Genomic DNA, 26,787 nt, shown 5'->3' on the forward strand with positions numbered 1-26,787 from the left:
TGCCTGCAGTGTGTTTTTGTTTTTGTTTGGACATGGATGAGTTCCGAGATGGAGTCTGGGGATACACATTGCTGATATTTATGTTAATGTATTACTGCCAATAACACTTATTCTCTGTAAAACATTACAGAGACAATTATATGTTCCAGATCACAGCAGGTTATACACATGCTTTAACTCACTCTCTCTCTCTCTCTCTCTCTCTCTCTCTCTCTCTCTCTCTCTCTCTCTCTCACACACACACACACACACACACACACACACACACACACACACACACACACACACACACACACACACACACACACCTGACCTAGCGCCTCACTGGATGGAAACTCATCTCTTAAAACCAGCCAGTTTTCCCAGCTCTTCTCTGTAACAAACTACAGATGGATGGATCAGCAGGGGCTTAAAAAGACCCCCACCATGCCCCCCCCCCCGCCATCCATGTCTCTCCACACCCGCGCCCCCCACCATCCAACCCCCACCTGCCCTGATGGCTGCCCAGTGCTGACCTCAGCAGCCTCAGCAGTGCTGACCCCCCCCCCCCCCCCCCACACACACTACACCCCTTCAACAGCTGTGTGTGCTACATTCTTCCAGCAGAACGCTTGAAAAATGCCAGAAATGGTACTTGTTGTGGTGGTTCAGAGCTCGGGCCCCATGGCTGGTTTTCATTAGGAGCCATTAAGCAGAGGACAGGCATGGAGGGAACAGAGAGAGCAGAGAGAGAGGGCAGAGAGAGCAGAGAGAGCAGAGAGAGAGAGCAGAGCAGAGAGAGCAGAGAGAGCAGAGCAGAGAGAGAGAACAGAGAGAGCAGAGAGAGAGAGCAGAGAGAGAGAGCAGAGCAGAGAGAGCAGAGAGAGAGCAGAGAGAGCAGAGAGAGAGCAGAGAGAGCAGAGAGAGAGCAGAGAGAGCAGAGAGAGCAGAGAGAGAGCAGAGAGAGCAGAGAGAGAGCAGAGAGAGCAGAGAGAGAGCAGAGAGAGCAGAGAGAGCAGAGAGAGCAGAGAGAGAGAGGAGAGAGCAGAGAGAGAGCAGAGAGAGAGAGCAGAGAGAGCAGAGAGAGAGCAGAGAGAGAGAGCAGAGAGAAAGAGCAGAGAGAGAGCAGAGCAGAGAGAGAGAGCAGAGAGGGCAGAGAGAGCAGAGAGAGAGAGAGAGAGAGAGAGCAGAGAGAAAGAGCAGAGAGAGAGCAGAGCAGAGAGAGAGAGCAGAGAGAGAGAGCAGAGCAGAGAGAGAGAGCAGAGAGAGAGAGCAGAGAGAGAGAGAGAGAGAGAGAGAGCAGAGAGAGCAGAGAGAGAGCAGAAAGAGCAGAGAGAGCAGAGCAGAGCAGCACTCTCCTCTGGCTGAGTTGCCATTTTTAGCTCAGTCTGCTGATGCTGCTGATAACTCAGTTATAACTCAGTTATAACGCTGATAACTCTGGTGCCAGTTATCAAAGTGGGACTCCAGCAGACATCAGTAGGGTTAATCTGGGACCTTATACAAGGGTCCTTATTCTTACCCTCTGCCAAAAAGGAAAAGCAGTACGGGACACTGTGTTTTTAAACACTTGTGGTTAGTACACTTCTAGGAAGTAAAGACTTGCTTTTTTTTTTTGCTATGCTGGATTCCACATTCTATTCTGACGTGTTTGTGGTCAGGCAAACTAAAAGCAAATATTTAGTCTGAGAGAACAAACGAGAGCTCCAAACTAATTTCCAACTTGCAAAATGGACAGTTTGTAGAATCAACTACCCTATTGCTGTTTTTAGTCCCCATGGAAATCAGTGTACCTTTTTCAAACCCCAAAATAGTTTGAGCTGTTTTATTCCAATCCCTTGTGTATTGCAACCACTATCTTGTGGGGATGATGAATTCTGAGTCATTGGGAAAAAATAAAAACTGCTGAACCTAATAAACTGACAGAGTAAGAAGGAGAATGAGAGAGAGAGAGAGAGAGAGAGAGGGAGAGAGAGAGGGAGAGAGAGAGGGAAAGAGAGAGAGAGAGAGAGAGAGGGAGAGAGAGAGGGAGAGAGAGAGGGAAAGAGAGAGAGAGAGAGAGAGAGGGAGAGCGAGAGAGAGAGAAAAGGTGAGGTAGAGAGAGAGGAGAGGTAGAGAGAGACAATGAGACAGGAGAGAGAGAGAGAGAGAGAGAGAGAGAGAGAGAGAGAGAGAGAGAGAGAGAGCCTGCTGAGTCTGGCAGTAGATTGTCAATACACCGTGGGTGATGTTGTAACAAACCGTCATTATTATGTTACGAGATGACTGTACTATCACTGTGTGGGGGAGGAAATCCCCGGTCACAACCCTTCAAGTACAGGGTATAATGTACGGAATTCCCTCCTCTGCGGCTGGTGCACTGCTCCCAGTGCTTCCCTGCGCTTCCCGTCCCACCATGTACCAGTAAGGCCGCCTCGGGAGTGAGGGGAGAGGATCTTTTTTGGGTCTTCAAGGCAAAAACAACAATACGGAATAATGACTCCCTCGTTTAACCTTGCCACTCCATTCCTTTGTAATTCTAACAGCGAAAACAAAAGGCATAGAAAGGATGGTGTCTGTGTGTGTGGGGTGGGGTGGGGTGCGGGGGGGGGGAGGGATCACCCCTTTATAGAAGAGAGAGGTCAAAGACTAGTGAGTCATCTTCGGTGCACTGTGTCCATGGATACAGCAACACAACAGCGGCCAACGGTTGTCAGTCATTGGCCACCAACATGATCACTGCCTTCCTGTATCCCCCTGCTCAGGGCCGATGCCCTTCACTGGCACATGATCCAACCAGGCTGCATTGTTAATGCCTGTTCTATGACATCAAACGTTTTTTGAGTTGTATAACATAAGAAGATAGACAATCTTTGTGACTGCTGCACAATTCCCATGAAACATGAAACATATCATAATTCATTTCTGTTGGTGTATTATGATGGCTAAGTGAGGCTGCATTGGGGGATAACCTGCCCTGTACCCCATTACATCTGTCTGTTCATGACCTCGTGACCTTGTGACGACACAGCCGTCCTGCTGCGATATCGGTTTGTTCTGTAGTTAATTAACGTTTTTCAAATTTTACGGTTGAGGTTGTCAGGGCAGACAAACAGTGAGACAAACTCACAAGACGTTGGCAGATTTATAACGGAGAGTTGAAGCCCTCGACAAGTCAGTCAAGTCGGGACCACCTGCCAAAATAGGAAGTTGTCACCGCTGGCCTAACAGTACGGTGGGCTTCGGTTTCTGTGTGTTGGAACACTCTCTCTCAGTGAAACCACTCAACTTGGCCAACAAGGTTAAGACAACAGTAAGAGTCACTGTTTTTATTAGCCTATAGAGATTTGGAGACAAAATGCCCCCCCTAAGAAAGCAACATAATGGAACATCTGGCCAATATGGGTGGCCAGTCAGCTTTTCCAGGTTATACAGAACAAAGCTTGGCTAACAAGAGGAATATCCTGCATAACTACCATTCTACAGGGTCTTCCCTGGAGGTGAGCCTGCGGGATTCCTGTTCCATAACAAGTGAGATTACGGGTGCCCAGCGGACAGAAGCTCCTTGAAATTGAAATCTCATGCAGGGTTAAAAGAAAATATATTGCTGGGTTCAGACCTAGAGAAATATGTCTTATAGCGGGGGATGTTGCTAACTCCTATCGTCCCAGTTAAGCACACCAATAATAACAGAACAACCCTCAATATAAAACATGCCTACTCAACTGTCTGAGTCCATGTGCTGGGCTGTTAAAAAGTCTCCCAGTCCAAGAATCCATCAAGCACAGAAGAGGTAAGACTTGGAGGGCCCTACCAACAGCAACAAGCCTGTTAATATCTCACAGTAGAATAACACCACGCTGGTGGCGATGTTGGCCGCACTCCGTCAGAGAGACAGAGAGATACTTGTGTGTGTGTGTGTGTGTGTGTGTGTGTGTGTGTGTGTGTGTGTGTGTGTACATGTACGTGTGTACATGAATGTGTGTGTGTATGTATGTGTGTGTGTGTATGTGTGTGTGTGTGTGTGTGTGTGTGTGTGTGTGTGTGTGTGTGTGTGTGTGTGTGTGTGTGTGTGTGTGTAGCCTGCACTGACACAGACATACCGCCGGTGAGGGATGAGCTCCCAGTGCACTTGGCTGACCTCTCCCTATCCCTCACATTCTCCACTCCATCTCAAGTGCCCACCAAACACATTTAAAAACAACTTAACCGGAACATTAACTCCTTAACCCGGTGAAACAGACTTCAAAAGGCACACTGGACCATGTAGTCTGACACTCTGGCCCGCCTGCTAGAGAAGGTTGTGTGCAGAAGGAGACCAGATGAAGAGAGAAGGAGAAGCCAGTGAGGTGCACGGTTGGTTGATGTACTCGCACCTTCTCAGTTCTCCCTCCTTGGTTTCAGACTTGTGGTTTTGTGGTTAAAGCCAGTCAAATGTTCCTCCCTGACAAAATACAAGCTTCCTCTATTCAACCACCTCATTTCGCTGATTCTGTCACTGATTCATGATCAAGGGTAGCCAACTGACCTCTTCTTCTCCACTAACTCTGGCGTGGGAGGCCAGTATGAGTAAACCATAGGCCATAAAGACTCATCTGAACCAGTTTTAATGTCCCAACCAAAACAGTGATGGATGTGATTTTAAAGTGGAAGCACATCTGAGGTTGAGATTGTTGCCATTAATGGGAAGTTATTCAACCACAAGAAGCTTCTTAGCACTAAAGGAAGGTTAAACCACCCGTCCTGGTCTACCATTAAACATGTTGTATCACTGTGCCGGACTGATCCCACAAAAGCTAACCAGTAAAGTGAAAGTAAAGTCATACTTCCATGGTACTGGGCAGATAGCTGCCTCCATCTGTGTGAGTGGGGGCCATCAGACCTCAGATAGTGGCCAGAGGAGTACTGGACTCAAGCCTTGTGCTAAATCAAAAGCAGCCATGTATAAGTAAGTAATATACAAATAAGCCGTGCCAACTATTGGACAGAGATTTCCTTACATCTCTATTATTGAAGGAACTAAAGGGAATGTCATCATTAAATGTGTAAGAAAGACCTAAAGGGAAATGACGGGCCATCCGGGACCAGGAGAGGAGCGTGTGCTTCACAGGGACCTATCACTGTCCACTCTTTCACTTATCTCTAGCATTACCACTTACATTGCAGTGAGTGCGTACGTTTCAGTATGTACGTTTCAGTATATACGTTTCAGTATATACGTTTCAGTATATACGTTTCAGTATATACGGTCCCAGTGGGAAGCATGTCTCATCATCTCTGTGTTACCTGCCTCAATGGACAAACCTCTCCACATCTGCCTCTTGCCTTAAGACCCCAATTTGTAAGTAGCCTAATGGCTCTACCATACTGCCGCCACCACACAGAAAACAATAGTCTTCCTTTCCTCCCCACCATTGTCTTGAGGTGGGGGGGGTTGACATACATTGGTGGTTGACTGTGAGCGTAAGGAGCTCCGGGAAGGGATCTTTGCTCAGGTAGCGTGTCATATTTCCGTGACCTCTGCTGGCCAGAACAATTCCAGGGTGCCTCCTGGCCCTCTGTCAGCTTCCTCCTCGTGTCTTTCCCACGCTCCGCTTGTGGACAGTGAAGGAAATCTACTTGGAAACATTGTAGACAAAGCTAAAGACTGAACAAGTGGCAAGGGAGTGGGGAGGCAGTGTGTGTGTGTGTGTGTGTGTGTGTGTGTGTGTGTGTGTGTGTGTGTGTGCGCGTGCGTATGTGTGTGTGTGTGTGTGTGTGTGTGTGTGTGTGTGTGAGTGGGGGGAGGGTAGTATTTCCTCTGTTTGGATCTGCTGTTTATTTGGACATGGGGAGGAAGACATATATCTGTGTAGCACAATGTGGGGGAACATCCACCTTTTCTGCTCCATTTTGTTTTCATCAAGATTATCGAGATGCCAAGTGATAACAATTTACTCTCTTTTGTAAACCACACATTCTCTCCTCAAGATGGTGAACAACCTTTCACTCTGTTGATCTACATGATAACAACTCTGAGATAAATATTTTCACCATAACTGAAAACACTTGGTTATGTTTTGAAATTAATTTCACCTCTTCATGAAGCAAAGTTATCTGTAAGAGACCTGCTGGAGATGATGACTACCAATGCTCAATGTAGACGTCATAATGCAAGTAATCAACCAACCAATCAACGTAGATCCTTAATTCCCCCAACAGCTAACAATATGAGTGAAATTAATCAGCCCAATTAGTAACAATTACTAAAGTAATAACTGCCAAGGCAATAAATTCAACAAGGTAAAGCACAATACCCAATGACCGCTTCACTTCAATGGAGAGAGACTACCTCTACCGGCCACAATAAAGAACTGCACCACTATAAGTGTCAATGGTCCATACCTGTTCTAGGTTCTTAATTGGGCTTGGCCGATTCTTGACCTCAGATGTTTTAATAAAACGGGTGACGGACGATCACTCTATGAACAATTTGGGGAAATTCAAGAGCCGAATATTTAAACTGGATGGGCATTGATGATGGAATTCAGAATTTAAACCTAATCATCATCAGCGCACTCTCAAAAACATTCAATTATTCTCTTAAAACCAGTAACAGTAACAACAAACCAAAAGTCTGAAAAGTAAAATACTTTTGTACTAGTTTGTCAAAGTAAAGTCTCAGATATCTATTCAGTTAAATCGGATAGGTACACAGGCACACACATCACCAAAATAGTAGCTTACCCTAAATGACACAAATATAATATTATTTAGCGCTCTTCGTGAAGTAGCCCATTAATAAACCCCTTGGATAAACATGTAACAGTTCTTACCGCTTACAGATGTGATACAATGAAAGAGAACAACTGCCAGTTTCGCGCAGTTGAACGGGGACATTCTGTCATCCGCAGATGATTCCCCAATAAAATCCAAAGAACGAGCCAAATAGTTGGATGAGTATCAATAAGTCTTAGATAATGGTTCCAAAAATAATGGAATAAATCGTCCCTTTCTTGGCTGGAGCCAAGTGTTCTCAAATGCAATTTTTAATCCCCCCAAAAAAGTCCTTTGATGAAAGTGAAAGAAATCAGCAGTTTTCCACGTATCCCATTGCGCGTTTAGCAGGAGAACTCTCCTGCGCTGTTTTCTCTGCACAGTGAATTTGCAACTGAAGAGACAGATGAGAAGACCCCCAGGGCAGGTGCGACCGTGCGACGTTTCTCTTGGAATTTTAACAAGCGTTGCAATAAGTGCCTGATTCCTGAAAGTTCTTTTTGAAAACAACAAAAGCCTTGGCTTAAAAAACACTCAATTAAATTCAGAGCAAAGCAAACCATCTATCCCCTCCACAATGGTTAGTGTGGCCTAATTCATGTGCAACTGTTGTTACTGTCTGAGAGAATTTCACATCCCGCCCCGTACTCAGCACTGCTTGCAGTCCACGCGGTGGGAGTCTTTATAGTGAAAAACAGAGGAAGGACGCAACGTCACTTGCTGAGGACAAACTGCGGTGACAATGTGCAGCTCTTGAAAGGCTTTCAGTTTCAGCTTAGTTGAACGTTGCATTTTATAAGTCTTGACTAACTTGACCTCATATTGCACAGCAAATAATTATTATAGCTCACGGTTAGAGTTTTTCATAAACTGTACAATATTCAAGTACTGACTGCAGAGGGAGAGAAGGAATGGAAATCAGACCTTAGACTTGTACATACTGAGATGTAGTAGTGCAGAATAATATACATTCATGAATTCCGATTCTTGAAATCAATATTTCAATATTCATTGACTTGGAAAGCCCTCAGTTGCCCAGGGCAATGTGACTGTACATGGCATGCCAGTGTTGGCTACATTTTTGATCAATTGCATCATAATCCACATGATTTAGACACAGTAAAACTTAATGTTAGACCTTATCTTGTCTGGGGCCACGTCAGAGGTGGAGGTTGTGTTCAAAGAGGTAACACAAACAGTCATTGCCATATCTGATAGAAGGTATCTCTACAAATACTACGAATAAATATTTGCTGGTTTTATTTATAACCTTGGAGACAGGATATGTAGCTTTTTATATCAATGTAAATAGCCCCTCCATGAGTCCTCTGTCCCTTAGCAGCGCCCCATGGTTTGTGGATGTGCTGCAGACTGTTTTCCTTAATCGCTGCAACAAATGTGTTTGGCAGCTCTCTGTGGCAGGTACCGTAAATAAGAACATCCTGCCTCACCTTTCCGCCCATATCAGGACTGAAGACCCAACATTTTGAGGGCTTGAACGTCAGTGGATCCAAAATGGGCTGTGTTCCATCATGGCCAATGAACTGATAGGCGGGGAGGCCCACGGCCCATTCTGATATGTGAAGAACAGCACTCTTCCTTCCCCTGCGGTGGGAACATGGTGATATGGTACATGAGAACATGGGAAACAATTGATAAAAGTGGAGTTGTGGGAGTCATGGCATTATCGGTGTGTGTCAGTGTGCAATTCTGCACATCTCATACAGACACATTTATGATGACCAATCCTTTTGAGGAATGTACTCTAACAGTCCACACAAGCTAGGCCTATGGGAGGAATCTATCCTGAACATGGCACTATGAAACTGCAAAATGGCAAAATGTTGCCAAGGTGATGCAATTTAAGAAATAGTACACACGAGAAACAGATGGCTAGTCCATTTATGGTAATTCAACTCTGGGATCTATAAATCTATTATTCCGTGTATTTCATTATTACTTTTTCTGTCTTAAATGTCTAAAAAAGAAATGATATAATTACAGTGCCCTGCATAAGTAAAAAATTTTTTTGGGGGGGGGGTTTGATTTGAAATCAAACAATTGTTATGTGGTTAAAGTAGAGATTATCAGCTTTTATCTGATGGTATTTGTGTACATATTGGTTCCACCATTCAGAAATTCCAACAGTTTTTATGCATAGTCCCGTTATTTCAGGGTACCCAAAAGTGATGGGACAGTTGGCTTGACAGGTGTTTCTGGTTCCTCAGGTGTGTTCCGTCACATCATTTGTGTAGTCATAAGAGAGCTCTCAATGTCTAGTATTGATTCTCGGCTTTTTGTTTGGAGTCTGCTTTTGGTGTCTGTCAACATGAGGACCAAAAAGACATCAATGAAAGTCAGGGAAGCCATTATAAGGCTGACATATCAGAAACCCAGCCAAAACCTTCAACAAACAAACATCAACAGTTTGGAAGATCATTAAAAGGAAAGAAAGCACTGGTGAGCTCAGAAATTGCAAACGCCCGGGTAAGCCAAGGAAGACACTACAGTGGATGACCGAATAATGCTCATGATTAAGAAATAGTCACAAAAAAGGGATGGTCAGGTTATGGTTTGCTGAAAAGTACCTAAAAGAGCCTGCAGAGTTATGGGAAAAGGTATTGTGGAAAGATGAAACAAAAATATACCAGAATAATGGCAAGAGTAAAGTGTGGAGGAAAAAAGGAACTGCCCAATATCCACAGCGTGAAACATGGCAGAGACATCCTTCTCCTGTACAACATGTTCTCTTCCTCCAATATTCAACAGAGGAAAGTTTTTCAGTGTTGCAATAAGAAATAACCTCAACCGATGCAAGGGCTTTTAGTTCTGTTAAGGGAAGCAATATCATATATTCTAAAAAGAAGCAATAATTACTCGGTTCGGTCTTTTCTGCGCAGAATAAATATTGGGACACATCTCACTGTGAAGAAAATGGGGAGAGAGGAAGAGGCTCTATACATAACTGACTTGGAACACTGAAAACAAAGGTCTTTTTTTTTAAATTATATCCATGTAAGAAACCAGGCAAGTAGCCTATATTTGTGTGGTCATATGCCGTGACCCATTCCACCCAATGTGACGCTCTCAGTGATTGTATGATACTGTATGATATGTTCATTTGTATGATCAGTCCTCAGAGCACATTCCCCTTGGGCCAGGAGGGCAGCTAGATAAGACTGCAGCTGGAACAATTGCTGGAAGCTGAGAGCTGAAAGGAGTGGGTTTTAAGACGTTTTATTTTAGAATCTGGTGTTCAAAACACAATACGAGGCGCTGACCGACTATACACAAGCAGCTTGCGGTCTTTCCTCTGGTTCAACAATAAAGTCTTAGTAAAAGGAATGGTACTATAGCAACAAAGACGTTCTTCAAGGAGGAGGCCCTGCCCTGACCGGTGACCAAGTGACCATGGTGGATATGGAGTGTAAACGATATGTCTCTTTCAAAAGCCCCTTTCTCACAGTGGCACTGAGGGCTGGGAAATCCTTTGATGTATGCAGTAGTTCACTTACACATTATCCTGGAAGGATCATGTTCAGTAGTTTGTTTTGATTGTCGTTCATAACAATTCTCCTGTATTTAGGGTTAGGGTTAAGGCTAGGGTTAAGGTTAATGTTAGGGTAAGGTGTGTATGGGAATTGGTTGTTGAGAAAAATAACAAACTATTCATCCCCAAGGCCCCAGGTTTAAAAATACACCATCTTGTGGCCGTATGTTGGTATTGCACCAAAAGTTATCATGAAATAGGAGAGAGCATCATATTTGATTTGTTTTACAAAATCAGTACAGATCTCTAGAAACAGCAATCGCATTTCTTCAGTTAAATTGAAAGCTAGCTCTCAAATGTTACTGGTTTTAATGAGCAAGCATGCTAGCTAGGGGCATTTTTTCTTGTGCAATTTAAAGCTAATTTCCTGCATTTCTACACATTTGAACAAGACCCATGACATCTCTAGCAGGTCATACAGAGGCCAGCAAAAACAATCAAAACATTGGTCAGTAATTTCTGTATTCTTTATTTATTCATTGAGTTATATATGCTTATGAAAAAAACAAGTACAAAGACTTACTTTTTATGTCCTTTATGAGATACTCTCCCTTACTTAAAGTCATATTAATACTAGCCAGCTGTAGGCAGCTAGATTGCAACTTATCCATCAACTCAAGAGATCAACTATTATCTGATATTGTTCATATTTCATTTAACAGATCCTGATTTTTAATATAAATAAAAATATGTCAGCCTCAAAATGGCTTCCCTGACTTTCATTGATGTCTTTTTGATCCTCATGTTGACAGACACAATAGCAGACTCAAAACACAAAACCTAGAATCAATACTAGACATTGAGAGCTCTCTTATGACTGCACAAATGATGTGACGGTACACACCTGATGAACCAGAAACACCTGTCAAGCCAATTGTCCCATCACTTTGGGTACCCTGAAATAAGGGGACTATGGATAAAAACTGTTGGAATTCCTCAATAGTGAAACCAATATGTACACAAATACCATCAGATAAAATCTGATAATCTCAGCATCAAAGTAAATCATGTAGGTGAGGGATCAGTTTTGGGGCACACACACGTTTCTCATGTAGAGTATATCATCTTCCTCTAATATTTAACTGAGGAAAGTTTGGCAGGGGCCTATGTTGCAATAAGGAACTCCACAGAAATAATCTGAACCAATGCAAGGGCTTTTACTTCTGTTAAGGGAAGCAATATCATATATTCTAAAAAGAAGCAATAATTACTGGGTTCAGTCCCTTTATGTGCAGAATAAATATTGGGACACATCTCACTGATTAACTATGAGGGCGGAAAGAAAAGAAGAAGACGGGGAGAGAGGAAGAGGAGAGAGGAAGAGGAGAGAGGAAGAGGCTCTATACATAACTGACCTGTAAGAAACCAGGCAAGTAGCCTGTATTTGTGTGGTCACGTGCCGTGAGCCATTCTCAAGAGATCAACTACTATCTGATATTGTTCATATTTCATTAAACAGATTCTGATTTTCATGAAATCAGAAATAGCCAAACAAACATTGCGTATGACTTAAATCTCTTGGAAGCTCCATTTATTTACATTTTCTTTGGGCCCCACCCTGCTTCATTAAACGTCCGTCTCTGCGCTCGTCGCCCTGGGCAGCCCCCCCCCCCCTCTGTCTCCCCCCCCCCCCTCCTCTCTCTCTCTCTCCCCCCCCCCCCTCTGTCTCCCCCCCCCCCCCTCACAGCACCACAGCGAGCTTCGTAGCTCCGTTTTCTCTTGTTTTAAAAGATGGAGCGCATTGTATCAAACGTGAAATGTGAGTTGTTTAACTATTTATACTCAATATTTTCTTCTCAAGGAGCTCAATGAATTTAACCAGATATCAACGACACGGTGAGCTAGCCGCGGCTAACCAACAACAGCGGCTACTTCAGCTAACTGACTTACTATGTTAGCCTGCTGGGCTAGCACCACAGTGGGCTTCTTACAGTTGACTCGACTGTAAAGTGTATAGTTTTGACACAAATATTTGACATAAATGACATAATTTGACATAAATACACAAATATTTAGTGTATTTATAAGCCATGTCTTCCTTTGAAATCAGCTAGTAAGTCATTATTTAGAAGCACAGTAATGTTGCTGTCTTGAATCAACCACATCCTGTGGCGACCGCTGGTGGTGAACCGACCTACGGACCGTGTCTGTTGAAATGGTGTCTGTTGAAATGGTGTCTGTTGAAATGGTGTCTGTTGAAATGGTGTCTGTTTAAATGGTGTCTGTTTAAATGGTGTCTGTTGAAATGGTGTCTGTTGAAATGGTTTCTGTTGAAATGGTGTCTGTTGAAATGGTTTCTGTTGAAATGGTTTCTGTTGAAATGGTTTCTGTTGAAATGGTTTCTGTTGAAATGGTTTCTGTTGAAATGGTGTCTGTTGAAATGGTTTCTGTTGAAATGGTGTCTGTATAAATGGTGTCTGTTGAAATGGTTTCTGTTGAAATGGTGTCTGTATAAATGGTTTCTGTTGAAATGGTGTCTGTTTAAATGGTGTCTGTTGAAATGGTTTCTGTTGAAATGGTGTCTGTTGAAATGGTGTCTGTATAAATGGTGTCTGTATAAATGGTGTCTGTATAAATGGTGTCTGTATAAATGGTTTCTGTTGAAATGGTTTCTGTATAAATGGTTTCTGTATAAATGGTTTCTGTTGAAATGGTTTCTGTTGAAATGGTTTCTGTTTAAATGGTTTCTGTTTAAATGGTGTCTGTTGAAATGGTTTCTGTATAAATGGTTTCTGTATAAATGGTTTCTGTTGAAATGGTTTCTGTTGAAATGGTTTCTGTTGAAATGGTTTCTGTTTAAATGGTTTCTGTTTAAATGGTTGCTCATTAGCGCGGTTCTTTCTGTGTTATTCAAGGTCTCACAGAACACCTGCTGCAGAAACAGCAGACAAACACAGATGAGGTCATTGAGAAGCTTTATTGTGAAACGTCTGAGTTAGAAGATTTCCCAAGACCACTGGATCCTCAGGTACACGTATTAGTATATATTAGAATTCATTCAACTGAATTAAACCACGTAAAGGTGTCCTTATGTGACTGGTGTGCATGCCTAGTTGTATAACTGGAGGTCAATCATTTTCAGTGAATGAATTTCGCTCCTCCAATAAGTTAAGTAATTCTAAATGTGCACTAATCTGGCTTTAGACCTGAACATAGTCTCAGCTGCTACGCTTTAGACCTGAACATAGACCTGAACATAGACCTGAACATAGCACAGTCTCAGCTGCTACGCTTGGCTTAGATGATGTGTTAAATCAGAAAGAAAAAAAATCTGAAAAAACTGAAAATCAGTAAAAACATTGTTTTGATCTTTCCAAGGCATTAGATACGGTCGACCATTACCTACTCATTCAGAGGTTGTCTGAAATAGGCCTGGATCAGGCTTCATGTAGCTGGTTTGAAAATTATTTAATGGACAGAACACAGTGTGTATTAACTAATGGTGTTAAATCAGGTTTTCTGGACCTAACAAATGGTGTCCCACAAGGATCGATTCTTGGTCTGGTCCTTTTTACTATTTACATCAACAATATTGGATTATCTGTAAATAATTGTAACCTGCATTTATATGCCGATGACACTGTTGTATATGCTATTGCCGCCACGATTGACCAGGCTCTTTCTGACCTACAGAAAGCATTTGTTGAACTGAAATTGGTACTTAATGCTGGAAAAAACAAGTATATGTTATTTTCCAAATCACAAAAAAATGTATCTGATAATGTATGCATATGTACATTGGGTGGTGCCCACATTGAGTGTGTCCCTGCTTATAAGTACCTGGGCATTTGGTTAGACAAAGAGTTGACGTTTAAAGACATACAGAGAAGCTTGTTAAAAAGCTAAGATTTAAGGCCGGCTTCTTTTATAGGAATATATCTTGCCTTTCTCTGAACAGTGGAAAGCAGATAGTACAATCAAACTACGGCATAAACTACCGGCTTACCTCTTTGTTGAAATATGTGATTGTTTTTCCTGATTGTGTTTTAAAATGTTGTATTTTTGTGACTGTTGCTGCCTGTTAAAGTAAATAATGTCAATGAAAATGTTTCCAGCTTGAAGAGAGCGCCATCCAGCTGTGGAATTGGGCAGTTACCAAACGTGTGGGTGCAGCCATAAATGAACAGCAGAAAGCCAAAGGTAACAATGATGGCGGCCACAACATGTACGTAGCAAGATGTAGCATCTGGAAGTCTTACAGATCATCTGGATTTAGCCACTAAGACGTTATTACTTATTTCTTTTCCCCATCTGAACAAGCATGTGCGAATTGAACTACAGTACGTGTAACAATCTCACATAAATCATACTAAATAATTATGAACAAAGAGCCAAAGAGCAAATGTTGTTAATTACAGTCAATCACCTGATCCATGCCATCAAATCACAGGTTTTCTCCCTCTCTATCTGTCTGTGTTGTCAGTGCGTCATGTTGCGTGCAGACTGCTGTACTCCTGTGAACCAGAGAATCCAACAGAGGGCAGTGTTCGCAAACAGATCCTGGTTAGTGAAACACCTCCTGACGATGAACTAAGTCACTGCAGAGTCGTTGGCTGTGATGATTACTCTCAAATACTGAACTTTCACCTTTCCTTGGCCAGATGGCCAGCAAGACAGGAAGGACCTGGCTGGACTGTAAAAAACCTCAGCTGGCTGATAACTTCTTAAATCTCGCTGTCAAAGTAAGCGAGCTTAAATATCTCAAGCCTCAGCAGATTCACTCAACAATCAGCAATGAGCTCAATGTGCTTCTGTACTCTGTAGAGAACTTAAAACACTATATTCACCGATGCATATTATGTTCTCAGAGCCTGGAAGCGCTGTACAGCCGACTAACGTCCCGCGGTGATGGAGCAGATATGAACACATCCAAAGGGGATGTGGAGAAGGACCTGCTCAGAGTTCTGTCTTACCAAGCAGAATCCGTAAGCCCAGTTGCATGCAGCTCAATACGTAAGACAATGTTAATTTGTTCTTGTGAAATTTGGCAACTCTAGAGTGACATTTTCACACACCGGCAGTCAGAATGAGGTGTGAAGCAGGAAAATATGTGTTATCCAGCTATGAGAACAGACAAATGTGGCTCAGCTGACTTCAAGCTGCACCTTATGTACTGATAGCTTATGGTATGTTGTATCCCCGTGCAGGCACTGGCTCAAGAGAATCACCAGGAGGCTGTGGCCTGCATGCAGCGCTGCAAAGACATGCTGCTGCGGCTACCCAAAGAGGTGGGACACCCCTGCCACATGGACGCATGGACAGTCAACGCTAATATGATCATGCTGCACTATTTCAACCTTCTGTCAACACATCTCCCTCTTGGTCAGGTTTTAGACACTGCTGATGTCAAGTTTATTTCACATTGTGATGTCTTAACTACTACTACTCTTCCCCCCCCCCAAAGACTGGCTATCTCTCTCTCATGTGCTACAACTTTGGAGTGGACACCTACAATCTGAAAAAGTATGAGGAGAGTTCATTTTGGCTGAGGTAAAGGTCACGGATTAAAGGAAGCATTATACAAGGTTTCCTTTGTCGAAGGAGAAAGATGAGGTCTCAAATCAATGTGTTGTGTCTTCCAGCCAGAGTTATGACACAGGGAAGATGAATATGAAGTACTCCCCTGGTGCCGAAGTGCAAGTAAGAGAGTAGTGCAGCTTATCAACACATATTCTATTTATTCCATTCCTTCCTAACAGCTTTTTAGTGCAGAGAGGCAGTCATTTGGTTTTGTGATCCCTTGGTGATTTTTTCTAGGCCAAAGTCCTGAGGCTCCTAGCCACTGTCTATCTAGAATGGGACTGTCAGCAGTTCCAGGAGAAAGCACTCAATGCTGTGAGCTTAGCCAATAAGGTAATTTATCACACTTATAATGACCTTTAGTATGAAAGAAATTTGCATATTGATACTTCAGTTAATATTAAAAAAAAATTTGGAAGAAGGAATTTCTCTACTGCGACAAGAAAGTAATTGAATGGAATCAAATTGATTTGAATTGAATTGACAGGAAAGTGTGAATCCCTCTGGGCTCTACCTGAAGGTCAGAATATTACTGAGATGCGGGGCCCAGGATGATCACGTCAGGGCTGGTGAGTCGGGTTACAGAACCACGATTCAGCTCCTCACAGTGGAAACATCATTGTCACTTCAGTCTAACAAAACCCATCTTTTTAAATTTTTATTTTTATTGTTGTTTTTACTGACTGTGCTTTTGTTTGACTTTTTATTCATCTGTCTATTCTTGTTCTCTCCATGGAATGTAGTGTCTTTGAGTACTGAGAAAAGCGCTATACAAAATAAATGTGTTAATATTGTTAACACTTATGTATGATGAAAGAGCAGATGGTTAAAAAGTGTTATCTTTCAGGAGTGACAGAGCTGCTTGACTCTGAGGTTCCTCTGGAAGTGTGTCTGAGCACAGTGAAACTGCTCATGGCTGAAGACAGGTACAGTACTAATGACGCTTATCAAGAATCCACATCGCCCCTTTTTCCCCCCGTTTATTATCGGAACATATGAGTGAGTTAAACCTGTGCTTCGTCAGAGCAACATATCATTTTGAGTATGATAATATTATGACCAGAGAGGGCTTGGCCTTTGACTGTCTGAAGAGGGCGTGTCAGCACTTCGCCTCGTCTCCTGAGCTGGGCAGCGCTCTGGTCCTCCACATTGAGCTGCTGCTGCAGAGAGGCAAGGAGCTGCTGGGCAAGCAGAAGATAGAGGACGTCATCACAGGTACTCCGATGATGATGATTCTGGCTATGAAGATGGTTATGATGACGATGATGACGATGATGATGATGCTGCTGCTGCAGCTGCAGTGAAATTAAAGTGAGACTGCTGGTGTGTTCCCACTCAGGCCATTACACTGGTAAACAGCTGACTCCTCAGACTCTCACCTGTCTGCACCTCCTACTATGGGACAAAGCATCCAACAACTTTGAGGTACAGAAGAGAGCACTGTCCCCCTCTTATATAATACATGTACTTATGATCTGCATTAGATGACTTGACACTCAGTCATAGTGATAGTCTATGTGTGATGTTGTGGAGAGAACCTCCTCTTGTTCCAGGCTAAGAACTACTCTGAGGCTCTGCAGTGGTATAACTACTCCCTGAGCTTCTACAAGGCAGGTCAGATGGAGCCCAACCTGGCCAAGCTACAGAGGAACAGAGCCTCCTGTTTCCTGCACCTGCAACAGCTGGAGAAGGTGAACTGACACGCACGCACGCACGCACGCACGCACGCACACACACACACACACACCCACACACACACACACACACACACACACACACACACACACACACAGTGTACAAATTGTCAGTGGTTACAATCCCTCATCCATGACATTACGGTGATGTTTGTGTATGAATGTGTGTGTGTGTGTGTGTGTGTGTGTCAGGCCAAAGAGGCAATCAAGGAGGCAGAGAGATGTGACCCAAACAGCATCTTCACTCAGTTCAGCATTTACAAGATTGCTGTGCTGGAGAACAATGTGGAGAAAGGTATTCTGGTTTGTATACACACACACACACACACACACACACACACACACACACACACACACACACACACACACATTCCCCCTGTGTGTGCCGCTTGGTCTGAAGCCCTGTGTACGTCAGCTGCAGAGGCAGTGAAGGCCATCGGGGTCCTGGCCAAGGGTCCCGTGACCAGTGAGGACAAGCTGCTGGTGGCTGAGAACGCTGCCTCCAACCTCCTCAGTCTGGCTGCCCAGATCGCTCTGGAGGTGGGGCTCACCACACCGTTTACACACAAACACACCAGGCCACCTGTATGAACTACCCCTAGGAAGGATGATGATGATGATGACTATCCTGAGGAAAAAGAAAGCCCTCTGTGTTGTTACTAGTAGTGATGTCATCATTACCACACCACCCTTCTCGTCATGGTCATCCTGTGTGTCCTTCGTCCTCCAGAACGAGCAGCAGGAAACAGCCATGAAAGCTCTGGAGAGTTTATGTGAACATTCAAAAGATGAGGCCCAGGTTCTCACTGCTCTCAGGTCAGACAGGAACTGGCTGTGTTGAAATGTACACGTCATAACATCAGCATAAGGTTGTCACAAGCATGACATAATGTATAATAGACAGTTTACGACAGCTTATATCACATCTGCCGTTAACCTTTTACAGAAGCTTCCTGACTCAGAAATATTGCACTGTGTAAGGCTTCCAGGGGGGTTTCAGTGTTTCCCTTGATCCACTGACCTATATCTGCCTTGTTTCTCTGGTGAAATGTGGGCCTCTCTGTACACCACAGTTAGTAGGTGAAAGAAAGGAGGTCATAAGCTCCCATTGTTCCTTTGTCTTCTGCAGGTGCTTAGTTCGCCTGGTGCTCTCCACAATAGACAAGGCCAGTGAGGAGATAAGAGGGTGAGGTTGGGAGGGAGATGATGAACACCTATACTACTGTCTCTCCTGTGGTTCACACTGTTCTATTTTCAATAGTTAGATTAACTGTTTACATTTCTCAGCTTGTTAACACTGCTCTCCTACGTACAGAAATGCAAATCTGGACGTTTTGCTGTCCTACCTGAAAATGGGTGAGTTTGAACAGACAGTGGAATCACAGCTACACAACCACCATTTTAGAAACGTTGAAACGTATGTTAATATGGGAGTGCCTTGAGGAGGTGTGTTAGTGGTTAATCTGTTTTCTCCGCGGTGTGTTTTCACCCTAGTGTTTGTTGTTTACTGTACACAGCGCTGCAGAGGGTGTCCCAGCTCAGCCCAGTGGAGCAGCACACCGAGGAAGCCAACTGGTTCAGGAAGATTGGTACTGGTTTTAGATAGGAGAACACTGGGGCCGCTGGGGCCGTATATAGTGGAGAACGTGTGCACTCACTGCACTGTAAGTGGCTTTGGATAAAAGCCTCAGCTGAATGGGGTGTATTATATTAGATATTATGTAGATGTATTACACTGCTCTCTCTCGTCGTCGTCTGTATGCTCATGCTGTTGTATGAGTCTGCTGCTGCTGTGAAAACAATGGCAATGGATTATCAATGGATACTTTTTTCGATTGCCGTCCCACGCCAGTCATGTTTGTATGTGTCCCGACTGTCCGCATGCACGTTTATGTGTGTGTGTGTGTGTGTGTGTGTGTGTGTGTGTGTGTGTGTGTGTGTGTGTGTGTGTGCGTCAGCTTGGAACTCGGCCCTGCAGTGTGAAAGCAGTCCTGACAGGATGAGGGATTTCTTTGTGCTCTCTTACCAGGCAAGTCTTATTAGCACCGCTGGGAGAAGTGATCTGTATCTGTGCAGGTGGAGATCAATAAAAACCTACCGGGAATTAGTGGTGTCAATAGATAAGGAAATGTGTAGCGCAGCATTTTCAACACACAAAAAAATTAACTAGCCCCTTCTTTTGTGCAATGTACAGTCAGTTACACTTCACTTACTGCTGCCAGCCTTTGAATTTCAGCAAAGTAATACATTTGGTTCGAATAATCCTGATTTGATTGTGAATTCCTCTAGTTTGTTAGCTAAGCAGCTGAGTTGTGTTTACAAAGACATAAAAAATAAACTATATATTTTCTGTGTGATTGCTTACTGCTCACGCTGATGCTCACGCTAATGTGTGTGTGTGTGTGTGCGTGTGTGCGTGTGTGCGTGTGTGTGTGTGTGTGTGTGTGTGTGTGTGTATGTGTGTGTGTGTGTGTGTAACCCTAGCTGTCCCAGTTGTGCCCTCCTGACCGTGCGGTGCTGATAGGTCAGAAGACGTGCCTGCTCATGGCTGCTGCTGCCTCTCTGCAGCTCTGCAGGACGTCTCCCCACTCTGCCCCTGCCCAGGTGTGTCACCCTCTCTCTGTCTCTCTCTCTCTCTCTCTCTCTCTCTGTGCCCATCTTCCACATTTAGCACACGCTTTACCAAGACCAGCGGAGAGGAGAGGAGAGAGGTGACTAACCGTGTTACCAGTGCTGGCGTAGGTGTTTATTTTTAATCCTGCTGTTGTGAGCGGTGGCCACCAGGTGGCGGTGATGAACACAGAATGTGACTTGTGTTTCTGTCTACTCAGGCCGAGCAGCTGACACAAGCCCTGGAGCACATCCAGATCTGCTGGGAGGTCTGGAAGACTCTGAAAGCGTCAGGTGCCTCTCGTCTACTCCATTATGGAAAAGCACTTGTGTTTACCTCCTCTTCCCCGCCCTCCATATTCAAATCCATTTGAAGCAATCCATCTAAATGACGTTAGAGGACAATTCCGTGATATGATCTGACATCCACTCACTCAGGGGACGTCTCCAAGGACCCAACAGACACCTTGCTGCTCCTGTATGAATTTGAGGCACGTGCCAAGCTGAACGACCCCAAGGTGGAGACGGTGCTCGAGTCAGTGCTGGAGCTTGATAACATTGACACCAAGGTGCTAGAGACCATTGCAGGTGAGGAACACATACGGGGTCGGACCCTGTGCTGACATGGATTCTCCTCATCCAGCGTGGGTTTTGTTATACACAGAATTGTTATATACAGTATTTGTTATGTACAGTATTTGTTATATAGAGTATTTGCTATATAGAGTATTGTTGTATAGAGTATTGTTGTATAGAGTATTGTTATATACAGTATTGTTGTATACAGTATTGTTATATACAGTATTGTTGTATAGAGTATTGTTGTATAGAGTATTGTTGTATAGAGTATTGTCAGTGTTGTAATGTGTGTTGCTGTCTGCAGCTCTGGCCATGGAAGCTCCTGCCCACTTCCCTCTGCTGTGTAAGAAGGCCCTGAGGATCGCTCTGTCTCTGCACAGGAAACAACCTCAAGCAGACCTGGCTCGCTGCAGGTGCCCTGCACTCAACACCACCCTGCACTCAACGCCACCCTGCACTCAACGCCACCCAGTACTCAACGCCACCCTGCACTCAACGCCACCCAGTACTCAACGCCACCCTGCACTCAACGCCACCCTGCACTCAACACCACCCTGCACTCAACGCCACCCTGCACTCAACGCCACCCTGCACTCAACGCCACCCTGCACTCAACGCCACCCAGTACTCAACGCCACCCTGCACTCAACACCACCCTGCACTCAACGCCACCCTGCACTCAACGCCACCCTGCACTCAACACCACCCTGCACTCAACGCCACCCTGCACTCAACGCCACCCAGCACCAAAAAAGCCTCTCAATTTACCATTGGTCCCCTGGACTAGCCTATCAGATAGTGGTATCCAGTCAAGACTGTTACTGTCACAGAGCTGAGCTCTGGCTGTGTGCTGCTGAGAGTGTGTGTGTGTGTGTGTGTGTGTGTGTGTGTGTGTGTGTGTGTGTGTGTGTGTGTGTGTGTGTGTGTGTGTGTCTCTCTCTCTCTTGCTCTCTGTGGCGTTCTCAGCCAGTGTGTGCACAGCCTGATCCAGCTGTCCCTGCCCAGCGGAGTGGCAGAGGTGGAGGCCCGCGTGCTGGGGGAGGTGTGGGGTTACTACGAGGAGGCCCTGTCCATCATCGCAGCCGCAGTGAGTCAGCACCAATCACACGGCACCGCCCCCCACCCCCACACTGTAATTAACCCACCCCCCCCCCCCCCCTCTCTCTTTCCCCTCATCCACCCCCTGCCCGCAGCTCTGAAAGCATCTCCTGTTTTCTATCAATGGGCTTTCAGCAGCACTTCAATTAGCAGATGCTTCCATTCACCGTCCCCTTCCTGCCAATTTGGATGGTAATGTGCTGTACAAGCCATCACTCTGCTGTTGAGCTGCTGGGGCTCTGAAAGAGGCATCAGATTATGGAGGCATTACAGCAGCGCTTCATTACCGTGTGCGTACGGCACGTTTTCATATTCAGAGATCTGATTCAAAGAGCTGTGCTGATTGAAGGTCAAACAACCTTGAGATGGATGTGTTATAACAAGGATGGATGTGTTATAACAAAGAACAAGTGCGAAACCAATGTACATATGACCAAAACCAAAAACATGTGAATGTGAATCTTACTTAACGTTCCTTAAAGAATGAATTCATCTTTTACAGAGTCCCATATGTTTTTTATCATTCCCAGTGTCATTCCCTGACTGATTACGGTCACTCAACCGTTCACATTCAGACATCCACAGGTGTATCCCAGGTGTTCCTGGTCTCTCTTCCTTCCTTCCTTCCTTCCTGAGTGTTGTCTTGCTCTCTCCCGTCAGCCTGAGGACTTCCCTGAGATGGAGATCCTGTGGCTGCTGACGCGAGCCTGGAACACAGGGATCCTGCTGTACAGCCTGGCCCAGTACCCCGAGGCCGAGCGCTGGTGCGGCCTGGGTATGAGCTTCCTGCACCACCTGGGCTCCCTACAGGAGAGCTACCAGACACAGGTACAGGAGCAGGGGCAGGACGGGAGAGGTGTGTGTGTGTGTGTGTGGGGGGGGGGGGGGTGGAGACTAGAGGGAGAGAGGGGACAGCAGTGGTGCGTGGCAACGGCTGAGTCATCCCTCTAGTCAAATGAGAGGTCTCTAGGCCTCTCACGGAACACAAATAAATAAGACATGTTATTCTTTCAGAGCTAGTTTGGCTTGACTATACCTGGGACCAGAGATAAAGAAATGGAACACTGCAATCTGGTTTTGTTTCTAAGTCAGAAGATAGCTTACGCAGAGCTGTGTTTATTTATTGTCGTCTTCCTACAGATGTCAGGCCTTTACAGTGAAGTCCTGGACAGGCTGGACAAAGCCAAGAAGAACCTGGTCATGGAGGAGTGATGGAGCTGGTTGAGGTCTGCTGTGGGGTTCTCCGTGTGATGGGCAGGGGTGTGGGCCTCTGTCTCGCTGTCCCTGTGGCACGAGTGGTCTGGGGTCCAGTCTGCGCCACCAGGAAACTACTGGATCCCCCTGCCCTGCCCTGCCCCGCCCCTTCTGTATTGGTTCATAAGACTCAGTTTGAGTTCTTGCATTTTGTAACTTCTTGCACTTGTTCTCTTCTCCTATGCCTCCTGGATATTGCATTCGTATTAATTTACATGAACATCTCATTTATTATATAGACAATTAAACATCTACTGTAATCAGTAAACAAGCATTTGTGATTTGGAAAAAAAGCACATAAAAACCATTACCGAGTCACATATTTTATTATTTCCAAACAAATAAACTCGTCCAGTCCAAAAAAAAATAACCCCAAACAAAAAAAGTTGCAGGACTGTGATCCCTCATGACTAGGACAGTGAAGACCATTTGGCCAAGTGTCCTGATAGGCTCAACCACCTGCGGTGACAGGAAGGAAACGACTGTACAATCAAAGGGTTCATGTTCGCAAGCACTTACTGCACAGGTGTGCCGTCAGATAAACAACTCATCACCCAAAAGGACAAACCAGAACCCCAACCCCCCCCTCCCCAAAAAGCTTATGTCATCCTATCTCTCACTGGAACAAGGACCCTCATCAATTATACACACACAGAAGCATTCAGGTTCAATCTCGTTATAACCGCAACCTCAATGGAAAGAGTAAAATTAAATCAAGTTCTTTGGGCTTTATTGACATGGCTGACCGAGGTATGAATACCAGACACATTGTTTTAACAGTCAGCTTGTGTTTCAACTAAATGCCAGAGAGGACCAGTTCTAGAACTTCTAAAATGAGATTATTGATTAATGCTCCTGGTATTCTGGAATATCATCTTGTAGGTTGCTGCCTGCCTGCATCTCATTTTTCAATATTTTGTACATTGTTTTAAATCTATACACCCAGACAAGTTCCACAAGAAATCACATGTAGACAGGCCCTACTTAAGGGAATCAAATTCCCAACTGACTACAAAAAAGTGTCCCGATAGGCAGCTGAAGAGATTTTGTCTATAGAGAAATACCAACATTACGGCACATTTGTATGGAAATTATATCTCAGAATAGCTCAAAGTTTACTTACCTGACATTTGTGATCTATAAAACATGTTTGTCCCAGTTTGTTTCACACATGCATGAAGCACAGGTGAGGGGGATCTGCTGGGGGCATTATTTACATTTTACAGCTACCACACCCTTTGAAACAGTCTGTAAGCAGTTTAGAAATGGCTCTGTTCCCTTCGGTTATTCCCTGAACTCTGGTTTTGACACAGGTAATGACAGCTGGTTTAGCAGTGGTGCCTGGCAGGTGGGCACACCTGTTCAGAAAATGCCTGCAGGTACAGGTGCTTTGGGGGGTGAGGGAGCAGGGGACCCACAGGGCTAGGTTACCACTTCCTGTGGGCATTAAGAAGATGGTCTGACTCTCTGATGGCTGAGGAGAAAAAAACAAACACCTTTCCTCTGAAAGTAATGAAAAGGAGGAGGAAAATAAAGTGTTCACAGGGGGAGGGGCCACAGTATTCCTTCTTCTTCTTCTTCAACAAGCCAGACATGTCCCCTCACATGTACACATAAACACACAGTGTCAAGATCCGCAAAGGAAGATGGGGCGGGTCATTTCAATCCTGTTGGATCCATACAGCCAACTCATGCAAGGGATACCACAGAGGTGGTCTTGACAAACTTCACCACATCTTAAGAAAAAGGTAAGACATAATATATCCGCTTATTAAAATTGTTCAATTGCAAATGCCTTTAAATCACTCAAGAGAGACGACACAGTTCAGTTATTTCTCCCATTCACATTTAGCATCTGTGAGCCATCTCTCTGTGTCTCCTTTCAAACATAACATTGCCCTTTAGTCGCAGGGGAAATGGTATCTGTGCGTTAGATTCCTGAGCTGACCCAGCTCGCCCCAGGCATACCACAGGGTTCAACACAGTGCTCCTGCCCAGAACAAATTCAAAAAGGATTTCAAAACTTTATAGATACACAGAGCATATAGGTTTAATATCAAACCCATCTTTAGTGATCTTTTGGGTGAGGGAGGGGGTGGGTAGGGGACAATCCAAAACAGGTTATATTGACTCTTTAATTGTTAGAACGACATCCAATACAATTATTGTCATGTTCTACCCGTTTTAAGGCCACCTTCATGGTGGCATACAGGACAGTACCGTGTGACCATTCAATCAGAAGAGAATCATCTGGGAAGGCAGAGAGTGTAATAGGGTAGTCTGCTGCTCAACATGGGTGAGGGAGCAATGGCTGCCCAAATTGGAATCCAATAATTCTTCTTAAATTACACAGGAAAAGGGTTCAAATACAGGGGGTGGGGACAGGATAATACAGAGGTGAGGCTCTGCGGTTTGTCTATTGCACTCACAAGTTAGGCCTCCGCGAAGTCGGAGCGTAACGCAGAGAAAGTAATAAAAAAAACTAAAAAAAACTTTTTTTTTTTCTTCTTGTCAATTATTTGTAACTTCCCTCACAAAGTACAGGTAGTAATATAAGAGAATTAGTATTTGATGTAAGGCAGTTTGGTGTTTTGCAGAGAGCCCAGTTACACATCTCTGCCCCCATCCTTTACACAGAGCAGCTAAAAACCACAAGCAAAAAATCCCACAAAAAAAAAAAAAAAAAAGAGAAATGAAATCTAACAGCCCTCCGAAGTAGACAATTCTAGTGAAGTGTAAAACGTGTAGTTTTTAATATGTAGTAAAATCTCAGTAGGATTTTATCATTTACCTTGTGATTTCATTATATAAATGTAGCGATTCATAACTCATTTCCTCCTTTGTTCTGCCCCCCAAGATGTCTTTATCAGCTGCAGCCCAAACAACCGGCAGCCAATCAAACAACAAGCTGGGTTGTGATAAACAGACCGCCAGTTTGTAGGGTTCTCCACCAGCGTCTTCAGTGATACTAAACTAGAGGGAGATGCCTCCTTGAACAGTACCATCAGCTGGGCTTGATTTTATCCAGTCCTCGTAGAAAAAAAGAACCTTAATTGGTCTTCGCTTCTCATCTTGCGTGTCTTTTTTCAATGTGATATGATGAACATTTACAAAGTGTTCCAACTTGTATGATTTGTCTCTATTCCCCTACAACTCCTCTGGATCCCAACTCCTCACTCCGACATCTGTAAAACATTTTTGATCTTCTCTGTCAGTCCCATTTCACACAAGGATTCATTCTTTTCCCTTTTTTGTTTTTAAATGACAAATTCATTTGGAATGGCATTTTCCAGTCTTGAATGGATTTGCTGAGAAACTCATGCAGGGGTGTGCACAGTCACAGTAATGGTGATAAGACTTCTTTTCATTTGAGAGTAACATAATGATGACACTAAAACTTGATATGAAACATATCTGCAAAAAAGGGGGAGGAAGGAGCTATTTGGGGGATAGGAGGGGTTTTCGGGGGGAGGGGAGAGGAGCGCTCTGCAGAGGCAGAGGGGAACAGCTGGGAGCTCAGAGCTTCTCTGAGGAAGGGATCCAGATGTAGGGGCCCGACTGTTCCTCGATGATCAACTTGATTTTGTCGTAGATCTCCTCTAGTGAGTCACCCATTACAATGGCTGTGGGTTAGGGTTAGAGAAGGGGGAGAGAGAAGGGAAGGTTATTAGCACCGATGCCTGTACTCGTGTTGGTTCCTCGGGGGTTGAAATATCCATGCAACATTAGGATCCAAACAGTATCAAATACACAGATTCATCTCATTTC

General features: G+C 44.3%; 3 protein-coding genes across 9 annotated transcripts in view; 1 reads left to right on the forward strand and 2 right to left on the reverse strand.

Annotated features, from left to right (window-relative positions):
- Nucleotides 1-6,837, reverse strand: part of kdrl (kinase insert domain receptor like) — a gene marked incomplete at its 5' end in the record, with an annotated part of 46,660 nt that extends 39,823 nt beyond the window's left edge. The window contains one exon of the mRNA XM_083686850.1: nucleotides 6,774-6,837. Coding sequence (XP_083542976.1) covers nucleotides 6,774-6,837 — 64 coding nt within the window. The remainder of the gene's footprint in view (nucleotides 1-6,773) is intronic.
- Nucleotides 6,838-10,125: 3,288 nt separating this feature from the next.
- On the forward strand, nucleotides 10,126-23,605 carry tex11 (testis expressed 11; the record flags this gene model as incomplete). The annotated part of the gene is made up of 29 exons (XM_083686851.1): nucleotides 10,126-10,141; nucleotides 13,120-13,232; nucleotides 14,320-14,404; nucleotides 14,688-14,767; nucleotides 14,866-14,946; nucleotides 15,073-15,189; nucleotides 15,412-15,492; nucleotides 15,669-15,754; nucleotides 15,847-15,904; nucleotides 16,022-16,117; nucleotides 16,272-16,353; nucleotides 16,632-16,710; nucleotides 16,848-16,999; nucleotides 17,124-17,209; nucleotides 17,338-17,475; nucleotides 17,671-17,773; nucleotides 17,894-18,018; nucleotides 18,209-18,294; nucleotides 18,608-18,664; nucleotides 18,794-18,834; nucleotides 18,996-19,067; nucleotides 19,437-19,507; nucleotides 19,963-20,082; nucleotides 20,310-20,382; nucleotides 20,527-20,676; nucleotides 20,972-21,080; nucleotides 21,634-21,754; nucleotides 22,426-22,593; nucleotides 22,906-23,605. The coding sequence occupies 29 exons, from the start codon at nucleotides 10,126-10,128 to the stop codon at nucleotides 22,975-22,977; spliced, it is 2,718 nt and encodes a 905-aa protein (XP_083542977.1). The 3' UTR covers nucleotides 22,978-23,605.
- A 1,491-nt stretch (nucleotides 23,606-25,096) lies between these two features.
- Nucleotides 25,097-26,787, reverse strand: part of dlg3 (discs, large homolog 3) — a gene marked incomplete at its 5' end in the record, with an annotated part of 78,924 nt that continues 77,233 nt past the window's right edge. For all 7 annotated transcript variants that reach the window (XM_083686575.1, XM_083686570.1, XM_083686569.1 and 4 more), the window contains one exon: nucleotides 25,097-26,642. In XM_083686575.1, the coding sequence (XP_083542701.1) occupies nucleotides 26,536-26,642 (107 nt within the window). In that variant the 3' untranslated portion in view covers nucleotides 25,097-26,535. The remainder of the gene's footprint in view (nucleotides 26,643-26,787) is intronic.

Source organism: Argentina silus, assembly GCF_951799395.1.
Source record: "Argentina silus genome assembly, chromosome: 15".
In the NCBI taxonomy this organism is placed as follows: Eukaryota; Metazoa; Chordata; class Actinopteri; order Argentiniformes; family Argentinidae; genus Argentina; species Argentina silus.